Raw genomic sequence first — 10,678 nt, 5'->3', positions numbered from 1 at the left:
TGGCAGCATCACAGTAGCACCAAGTCATGACTTTAGAAGATTTTTGCAAAGAAAAAGCCAAATTTATTTTATAGTAGCAATAGTTTCTTTTTTTTATTTTTAATATACTTTAGGAAACAATATACAAAGCTGAGCTCTTCCACCATTTTCAAACAGTGGGTTGCTCCAATTACACAAGTTCAGCGTTTTGTGATGGCTAAGAACAGCAGTCAGCACCAGACTTGAACAGTTAGCTACAACACAAACATCCTTCGAAATGAAATGTCATAATAGCAAGACAGGTAAACCAGGAGTTAACATATGACAACTGTTGGGGCGGTGTCTTAATCATCCTTGTTGAATTTTATATTTAATTAAATATTTTATACACAATTTCTTGTTTACAAGTATTAAACAAAACCTCCCTTGAGAAACTATTTCAATTAAGTACAAAAATGTTCAACAAGAATAGTTCTGATAAAGAATCCCCAAATAGACCAAATTCTAATATGCGCTGACCAAAGGAAATGAAAACCAGTGTTCCATTGTTTTAACATGTTTATTACAACAGATACAATTCACATCTGACTAGCTTTTTCCTCTTTCCCCTCCCACAACCATGTTAACATGTTCATTGGGCTATTTCCTTATATTTGAGCAAGTAATGTACTTTCAACACACATGCCCAGCAGTACTATAAGACCATTCTTACAGGGTGCAAATGGAAATACGTTTCAATAATTTATACAAACAGTGGGTTATGCTCAATCACTGCAATTTTAAGCTACTGTACACAGGAATGAAAAGATTATAGAAAAAGTGCCATAGCAACAGTGCCTTAAGAAAGGAGAAAATTAGAAGCATTAAAAAACTGATAAATCAGATTTAGGATTTCTTGGGGAAATGGAACACAGAAAATGAAAAATGTTTCTCTGTAAAACAGAAATGGAGAAGCACTGCTCTTGATTCGGTGCAAGTGTGGAAACAGTTGTTTCATGATATTTTGTACATTACCCAAACTGTTCCAAATTGTTGCAGCCTTACATACAGATCGCCTGGCGCTCGCATTGAATTTTAGGAAATGCAAGATTTCTGAATGATAAATTAACTAAAAAAGAAAGCTAATTTTGCAGACAGGTTTACATGTAAAAGGCTAGGTATTTAGCCAACTCAGCATTGATTAGTTTTGGATGTCTAAGCTCTGATACACATGGCTTCCCATGGCTTCACTCTACAAAACATATTTACAACGTGAAGAATACATCTACAAGAAATCTACATTTCAAGGGTTTTACAAATCATCCTTGTATCTTTCCCCTTGAATTGACTCCCTCCTGTCCCCTTCCCCTTTCATCTCTTTTGCCCAGCTCAATGGTCCGAAGTCTACTCAAATGCAGCTCAAAAATGTTAAGACTGGGCAATCAGTTTTACAGTTCCTGTACTCAAAACTATGTGCAATTATTCACAACTTTTCACACCATGAAGGAATTCTGATTCTTTAGCTTTTCAAGTTCTTTAATTTGTTGCCTCAAAAATAGTATCCTGCAAGACAAAATAGAATCAGATTAGTAGAAGAACTTTCATTATCTTCTTAGATTAATATTCATATTCAATATAAATCACAAACATTTCAGTTAAAACCATGCCTAAATGACACCTTAGTCAAACTAGACATTCATTTCACATGACTTTAACTCTGCTAGACTGATAGATCCTCCTTGGTGAAGTATAGCTACCACAGAATGTCACTGCATAAATCTCAAGTACTTCGATTAATTTTTGTTTTTTAAAAAGGATAAAATTACTGGGTCTAAATACGATTAACATACGTTGACACCTAACCTTAATATACGTAAGTTAAATTAACGTCCAAGGGAACACAAGAGAAGACAATATTCAGTACTTGAATGCTACAGAGAAAAGCATTATGCCTGTATATGGCAGAGTACTATCATGGGTGCTGGACTACAACTTTACTATGCCCTTTAATGAAGGAATATCCTGATACCTCCCTCTCAAGCAGCCCCCCTGCCAGTGCAGTGGGGGAGGGGCATGGCAACACACTCATCTAAACATGCCCTCTCTTGGACAGAGTACTGCCAGAAGCACTGGCCAGACTCTTCATACCCTACTCTTCACCCACAAGCTGGGAGTGGAGGAGCTATTCATGTGCTCTCATTTTTTTTAGCACAGCTGTAATGGCCAGACATATTTGGCCAAGTGTATTTTAATTTTATAGTATATTTCTGGCTTTATGTATCATGCAACCGATTCTATCAGTTCTAAACTTATACACTTTCTTACAGTCATGGCATGGTAGAACAGAAACATTTTTAAAGGTTTTTTGTGTTCTACTGTATGGCAAAATACCAGAAGAAAAACAATGGAATCCTTACGGGCAGCAATACAAAAAAGCTCTCATGACTGTTTAATTTTTAGGGCTAACCATTTTGTTGGCATCCCCATTACAGAATGCATTTTCTTCTACTGAACTTACATCAATAGTAACTCAAGTTACATGTGCCTTCGGTTTAGACACTGCTTTTTCAGAACTAATGCATATTTTGTAACTTGGTGCTGAAGTGCAATGGGATTGAATGAATTATGCAGGTACAAAGATCATCATGAACTCTTGTTATACACAAATGTTCCATAATCAGCAGTCATTTTAACAGATACTGAGAAATCGTGCTATTTCAGCAGAATTTTGGTAAATTTTTTTTTTAAATTTATCCAATTAAGGGCAATTCAGATAACTGCCCTTTGAACCTTAATATCTTATAATGCAGACGACAAATAACCAGAGATGCAGTTTAAAACATAACGGACGTGCTTGTGAAATGTTTGGTCTGACAGTGCGCTGCTTTACACACTCCCAAAATGGAAAGGTGTCCTGAAGCTCCAAAAGACATACATGAGGCAAACTCTTGTTCTGCCTAGCGATGAAGCACAGATTTGTTTTTTAAAAACAGGAATTTACGTATTTTGTTTTTCTTCGGTATCTCAGGCTAAAGATCCAAATACCCAGAGATTGTGGAATGCATATATATTAGATATATCAGTTTTTAAAATCCCAGACTTTCACAAAGCTTCCTTTTCTGGACTTGCCATCGGTGCCATCTCTTCCATTCCTTTGTGATGACAGCAAAGGCAAGCTGGCATAAAAAAACAATGTAAAGTTCCCTAGGAACATGTAAATACAGCAAGGTGTCACTTACAGCTATAGATGTACCTTGAATCCTAAGTGTCCAGGGTTTATTCTAAATTTTGCATTTGATTTTAATTTAACTAGAGTAATTTCTTTAAATCTTCTTACTGTTACCTTATGAAGGGCTTAAACACTCCTCCAGAGATGGGCTAGAAATTATCCCTGTAAGCTTTATTTCAGCCATGAGAAGCCAAATTGTTTGTCAAAACAACCATTCACAATAAGAAGATTTAAAGAAACTACTCCAGTTAACTTAAAATCAAATGCAAAATAATTTAGAAAAAACTGTCCATCATGAAAATCTTAAAGTATTTTACAAACTACCCATTTTGTATGCAGGTATCACTTCATGCACCACTGAAATGCAGCCATTTCTGATGTAGAGCACAGCATCTGTTTAACAAATGCACAGCATCACTACAGCTGTTTAGGACAGAAAATGAAAAACAATATATTCAAGTGAAACTGCAGTGAGAATTTTAGTAGTCCGAATTCAAATGGAAGTTAAACAGGAAACTAGGACTAACCTCCTTGATCACAAAAAGCGTCATCTGGTCTAATATTGACCTCAGTTTTGTATCTTATCCTGATGGTATTTTTAATAGCTCAGTGTCCTCAGCATTGTGCAAGGGCAATGAGCCAGTAATTACTCAAAAGGTGAGAATGTCACATACTAAATCACCAGTATTTACTGAAGAATCTTGAAATCTTCTTGGAAGTCTCATCCAAATATTGACAAGAACCAACTTCACTTAGCTTATGAGATCAAATAAGAGCAACTCAACTTGCTGTGCCTCAAGACCTAATCAATACATAAATTATAGAATATCAGAGTTGGAAGGGACCACAGGAGGTCATCTAGTCCAACCCCCTGCTCAAAGCAGGACCAATCCCCAACTAAATCATCCCAGCCAGGGCTTTGTCAAGCCTGACCTTAAAAATATCTAAGGAAGGAGATTCCACCACCTCCCTAGGTAACCCATTCCAGTGCTTTTCTTTTCTATCCATGTAATAAAAAGATGTACAGACATTGCATTGCTGATCTGTTTACTGGAGATTGTCAAAAGGCATCTGTGTGGGAAATACGTAAAATGTATATCAGGGAAAAAATGGTTACCTACCTTTTCATAACTGTTTTTCTTCGAGATGTGTTGCTCATGTCCATTTCATTCTAGGTGTGTGCATGGTTGTCTGAGATTTTTGCCTTAGTGGCATCCGTAGGGCCAGCTATGGGGCTCCCTAGAGTGCTGCGCTCATGTGTTGGTATATCAAGTCGCAGCTGGCCCTACGTCCTCTCAGTTCCTTCTTGCCGACAACTCTGACAGAGGGCAGGAGGACGCGTAATGAAAGGGACATGAGCAACAAATCTCTAAGAACAACAGTTATGTAATGGTAGGTAATCATTTTTCCTTCTTCGAGTGGTTGCCCATGTCGATTCCATTCTAGGTGACTCTCAGGCAGTGTCCATAGATTTGGGCTCGGAGTTCAGTCTTGCAGCTCTGCTCTGCCAAAGCCAGCGTCGTCTCAGCTTGCTGGGTAAGCGCATAATGAGACACAAAACGTGTGGACAGATGACCAGGTAGCGGCCCTACAGATCTCTTGGATTGGAACCTGTGCTAGGAAGCCCACTGACAACGCTTATGCCCTAGTCAAGTGTGCCCTCACGATTGCTGGCAAAGGCACCTTCGCCAGCTCACAGCAGTGGCAAATGCAGGCCATGATCCAGGACAAAATCCTCTGAGCAGACATTGGGCAACCTTTTGTTCTATATGCCACTACAACAAACAGCTGCGTTGACTTACGAAATGGCTTTGTTCTATCTATGTAGCAGGCCAGCGCCATCCTGACGTCCAGGGTGTGTAACCTGTGCTTCTTATCTGACGTATGAGGCTTTGGAAAGAAGACGGGTAAGTATATGTTCAGGCCAGTATGAAACTGGGAAACGACCGTGGCAGAAATGCTGGGTGCGGTCGCAACTGGACCTTATCCTTGTAGAAGACCATATAGGGCGGTTCTGAAGTAAGCGCCCTGATCTCAGATACCCTGCGGCCGACGTTATCACGACCAGGAATGAAACCTTCCAGGAGAGAGCAGGAAGCAAGAGACTCAAAGGGAGGCCCGATGAGCCTTGACAGCACAAGATTCAGGTCCCAGGGAGGGATGGAAAGCCAAGACAGCGGCCAGGTTGACCTTGACTGATGACAGGGACAAACCTTAGAGTTTGAGGTGCAGCAGATAATCCAGGATCTCCTGCAGCGGAGTCTGCTCAGCCCGGACATGCTCTTCTGAGGCCCAGCACATGAACCTTTTCTGTTTGGCCAGGTAAGCTGCTCTGGTGGAGGGTTTCCTGCTACCCAGCAAAACCTGGGTACAGCCTGAACACGGGCTGAGCATGCCCATTTGTCCGCACTTAGCCATACAGTAGCCAAGCCGTCAAGTGCAGCGCTGCCAGGTTCGGGTGCAAAAGGCTCCACTTGGTTCTGGGAGAGCAGATCTGGTCAGAGGGGCAGCTGCAGTGGGTCAGCTACTGAAAGGCTCAGCAATGTGCCGAACCAGTGCTGGCGAGGCCACGTCAGGGCTACTAGGATAATTCTTGCCCTGTTTTACTTGATCTTCACAAGGACCGGGTGAATCAACAGGACTTGCGGGAAGGCATACATCAGCACCCCCAACTACGGAAAGAGAAAGGCGTCTGATAGGGAGCCACTGTCCATCCCCCAGATCAAACAGAACATGTGGCATTTTCTGTTCTGCCTGGATGCGAACAGGTCCACATGGGGAGTTCCCCCACCTCTGGAAGATTATGCTGACTGCCTCCAGATGGAGGCAACCACTCGTGGCAAGACGAGAAAGGCCTGCTGAAGTGATCTACCAAGAAGTTCCTGGTGCGCAGCTACCAGATAAATGGCATGCCGCACACAAAAACCCTGAAGGCGGAGAGCTTCTTGACAAAGAGTCGAAGACCTGGCACCACCCTGCCTGTTGTTTTAATACATCGCAGCAGTATTGTCCAGCAGGATCTGTACCACCTTTCCCTTCAGGTGGGGCAAGAAAGGCCAGGCGAATCGCTCTGAGCTCCCTGATGTTGATGTGAAGGGCCCAATCGTTCCACAAGCAATGACCCTGGGTGCTCAGCTCACCCAGGCGGGCTCCCCAGCCAAGGTCCAAATCATCGGAGACCAGAGTCAGTGATGGTGACATGGAGGGAACTCCCTCCAACACTGACCCAGGGTCCAACCACCAATCCAGGGATGACTTGATGTGATCAGGCACCCTGACCACCCGGTCTAGGTCGTGCCTGTTGGGGTTGTAGACCAACGCGAGCCACGCTTGTAGAGGCTGGAGATGGAGCTGAGTTTGGCTGACCATGTATGTACACGCAGCCATGGGGCCCAAAAACCACAGGCAGGTGTGAGCCATGGTGAGCAGGTGACTCTTTACATGGGAGACCAGGTCTGATATGGCCTGAAAATGCAGTTCTGGAAGGAAGGCTCTGGCTCATGTGGAGTTGACAACCGCACCAATGAACTCTATTCGTTGGACCAGCGCTAAGTTAGACTTTTTTCTCGTTTATTAACAGGCCCAGGTAGCGGCAGATGGAACAAACCAGATTGAGGCTTCTTTGCACTTGCTCCCGAAACCTGCCCTTCATGAGCCAGTTGTCAAGATATGGAAGTTCTGGAACGCTTGATGTCTCAGGTAAGCAACCACTGGAGCCATACATTTTGTGAACACCCTCAGAGCTGATGAGACACCAAAGGACAGCACCGTGAACTGAAAATGGTATCTTCCCACTATGAAATGGAGGAAACAACTGTGACCTTGGAATATGAAAATAAGTATCCAAGTTGAGGGCGGTGTACCAATCTCATGGATCCAGAGAGGGAATGATCTAGGTCAGGGAGACCATGCGAAACTTCAACTTTCTGAGAGGCTTGTTGAGGCGACGCAGGTACAGAATGGGTCCCCTTTTGCTTTCAGGTTTAGGAAGTAGCAGAAAGAAAACCCTTTTCCCTTCATGTCCCAAAGGACCTCTTCCACCGCCCCCGGGTGCAGGACAAGGAGTTGCTCATCAGAAGGGTCCCTGAAGAGGGATGGGAAAGAAGGGAAGGTGAGAGGGAGGGGCAGCCAATAATTGCAGGGTACAGCCCAAGATACTATGTACAGCACCCAGTGGTCCAAGGCAACCTGCGACCAGGCAAAACTGTAGGGACAAAGACGGTTGAGGAAAGAACAAGGTGGATCCAGTTGCCAACGCACTGGCCTTATTGGAGTGCATGGGTCATGCCAGTGATGACAATGCTCCCTTCACACTGCTCATCTGATGCCATCTCTGCACAACAGCTGGTAGTACTGGGCTTGCTGCATGAGACCCGCTCAGAATTCCCCAGAATTGACTTGGGTGTCACTCTCAAGCACACCTTCAAAACGAGCGCTTCTGACCCCCAGGATGCTTTGCCAGGCTGGGCTGCACGGGTGAGCAGGAAGAGGAAGGGAGGCAACGACTAAAGCTTGTGCTCTATCCCTTCTCCTTGCAGACCCCTGCCCAAGGCTTTGGCGGAGGGGGTGGCCGGAACTGCTTCTGTGCAGACTGTGGCATATGCATGCCCAGCGAGCAAAAGGTGGCCCGAGTGTCCTTTAACCCATTCAACCTCGCATCAGTCTGCTCCAAAAAGAGACAGTTCCCATCGAATGGGAGGTCCTGGACAGAGGTCTGCATTACTTGGGACTGGCCGGCAGACTGAAGCCAAGAGCTGCGCCTCATGATCACTCCCAACGCAACCACCCTAGTTGCCGAGTCTGTCATGACCCACGCCATCTGGAGAAAGCACCTAGCCGCCGCAGTACCCTCCTCTACCAGGGTGCCAAACTCCTGGGCCAAACCCTGAGGGACAGACTCCCATAAGTTAAGGAGGGAGTCCCATAAGTTAAAATTGTACCTGCCCAAGAGGGCCTGATGGTTTGCTACCCGGGATTGCAGGCTGGCTGTTGAACAAATTTTTCTCCCCAAACGGTCCAGTCTTTTGGCCTCTTTATTTCTGGGAGTTGAACAGGTGTGCCTCTGCTTGTCCTTTTAGTTGGCAACCAGTGAGCCTGGAGATGGATTGGTATAAAGGTACTCCTACCCTTTGGCCAGGATGAAGTACTCCTTTTCAGCCCTTTTGGAGGTTGGAAAGATGGATGACAGGATTTGCCAAAGAACCTTGGCAATTTTCAGGACCCCGTCATGCACTGGTAGTGCAACACATGCCAGGATATAGGCTGAGAGGACACTGAACAAGGTGTCCACCTGCTCAGCCATCTCCTCCACCTCTCGGCCCAAGTTCTCGGCCACCCATCAAAGCAGGGCCTAGAGGTAGTGGTGTTCTTTAAAACTGTCCGGTGGGCTGGCCCTCAAGGGTCGCACAACCGCCTCGTCCGGGGACGAGGACGACTGTACTGCTGGGGGAGGCTCTGGGGCATCATCCCCCATGGGGGAGGGGGTTTTTGGGGTGGGCACGGTTTCCTCTACCCCAACCTCCAAGTGGTTCTCATGCACTGAGCCCAGTGCCGCCAGCTGTTGCTCTGAAGTGGCGGCGGATGAGGACACTCCCTTTGCACCGCTCATCACCGACATGACCCACACACTCCAATAAGGCCACTGTGCTGGCCAATGGCTGTGCGTCAACGTGGCCTCAGGTGCCTAACTGCGCCGGTGGGGTCTTGGCTAGGGGCTGAACTGCCCTTCCATGCTGAAGGAATCCCCTTCCAGTGACCATGGTGCAGCTGTCAACGCTTGTGTCTGCCTGCTGACCATCGCCGTCGGAGACCAGTGTTTGGAGTGGGAGGATTGGTGCCAGGGCTAGGGGGACCGGAATTGTGACGAGGAGTGCTCCCACAAAGCAGGCAACCAAGAACTGCACTGACAGGATGACTGGCGGGAGGGCAAACTGTGCCGGTACTACGGAGACTGGCGCCTTCCCCTAGACAATCCACGTTGAGATGCTGGAGACCACAATCGTGATGCCGGTGACTGAGGATGAGCCCCAGAGGATCTGGGCTGCAATGCCAGAGATATGCGGCACGGAGATCGAGAGTGCTGCCTTGTCTTGGGAGATCGGTGGCGCTCTGCTGCCCTAAGGGTCTTAGCGGCTGGCTTGCCCTTGTAGAGAGCCTTTGCCACTTCCTGCGGCACATGCGGTGCTGGCAGCAGCCTCTGCTCTCTGAGTGCAGGGGAGCTTGAGAAAGCGTCAATACCGCCAGAAGTTTGGGTTCCCTACCGCTGGGAGTCGGTGGTGGATCCTTTAAGGGGCTAAAGGCCCCGACTGGGAAGGCACATCCACCTGGCTCCACAGTGGCAGGATGGCCCGAACTTGGTCCTTCGCCTGATGCCCCGTGGACTTTCTTGCCCGATGTCCGGGAGCTGTTTTATTTCTGGGCACTGATTCTGGGGGTGCAAGGCCAAGGTACTAGGCAAGTCTTGGCGGGACGGCTCAGAAGTCGGACAAAGGGCAATCTCCATGAGGAGAGCCCACAAATGAATATTCCGCTCTTTGAGTCCTGGGTCAAAATTTTTTACAAATATGATACTTGTCCTTCACATGTGATTCCCCCAAGTACTTGAGGCAGCTGCTGTGGGGTTCACTTACAAGCACAGGCCTGTTACAGTCCGCGCAGGTCTTTAACCCCAGAGACCAGGGCATGCCCCCCCTGAGGCGGCCCTGCTGGGACTCTAACTCCTAACTACTCCAAACCACTACTTAACACTAACTACTACAAAAATCTATCTACAAGGCCCTAAGGCTCGAAATCAGAAGAGACGAAACTGCTAGCCCTTGCTATGCAAGGAAAGGTACTCCGACTAACCAACATGGGCAGCAAGAAATAACTGAGCAGGTGTAGGGCTGGCAGAGCCTGCTATATGGACGCATGAGCGCGGCACTCAAGGGGGCACCACAGCTGGCCCTATGGATACTGCTAAGGCAAAAATCTCCAGCGACCGCGCCTGTGGGCGCACGCGCACCTAGAACGGAATCAATATGAGCAAACACTCAAAGAAGGTAGCTTTTATACTTGAAAAAGACAAATATGCTAAAACTTAAGTTGTCAGTAAATCAATCTCATGCAAAACAGAACACCAGAATGAACAATTTAGAAATAATTTGAAGGTAACTGCCCCAACAAATTCTTACCTTTGCTCACGCAATGTTGCTTGAATTTCACAAACTCGAACTAAAGATCTTAAATTTTTTAATTCAGTACAAATTTCTGACATATGAACACTTCCCATATTATGGGCTTCCTCACGTAATCTTGATGCCTGTAGAAGTTAAATAAAAAATTAATTGAAAGTTAGCTTCTGGATTTTGGGTCACTCACTAGAAGCAAATGGACATAATCCAAGGAAATTGGACTCTTGATTAAAAAGGAATTATAGGGCTTTGAAACAGCAAGGCACATTAAAATTTTAACATGAAAGCTAAATCACAAGAAAACATTAAATTCTATTCT

At 45.8% G+C, this 10,678-nt stretch overlaps 1 protein-coding gene across 2 annotated transcripts in view; it reads right to left on the bottom strand.

Moving 5' to 3' along the window:
* Positions 1 to 524: 524 nt before the first annotated feature.
* Positions 525 to 10,678, bottom strand: part of WAC (WW domain containing adaptor with coiled-coil) — a 114,774-nt gene continuing 104,620 nt past the window's right edge. For both annotated transcript variants that reach the window (XM_084618162.1, XM_084618161.1), the window contains exons 13-14: positions 10,360 to 10,487; positions 525 to 1,521 (exon numbers count right to left, since the gene is read on the bottom strand). In XM_084618162.1, the coding sequence (XP_084474288.1) occupies positions 1,452 to 1,521; positions 10,360 to 10,487 (198 nt within the window). In that variant the 3' untranslated portion in view covers positions 525 to 1,451. The remainder of the gene's footprint in view (positions 1,522 to 10,359; positions 10,488 to 10,678) is intronic.

The sequence above is a fragment of the Lepidochelys olivacea genome, assembly GCF_965140295.1.
Source record: "Lepidochelys olivacea isolate rLepOli2 genome assembly, chromosome: 2".
In the NCBI taxonomy this organism is placed as follows: Eukaryota; Metazoa; Chordata; order Testudines; family Cheloniidae; genus Lepidochelys; species Lepidochelys olivacea.
The sequence above is the reverse complement of the archived record's forward strand: the minus strand, read 5'-3'. Positions and strand labels throughout refer to the sequence as shown.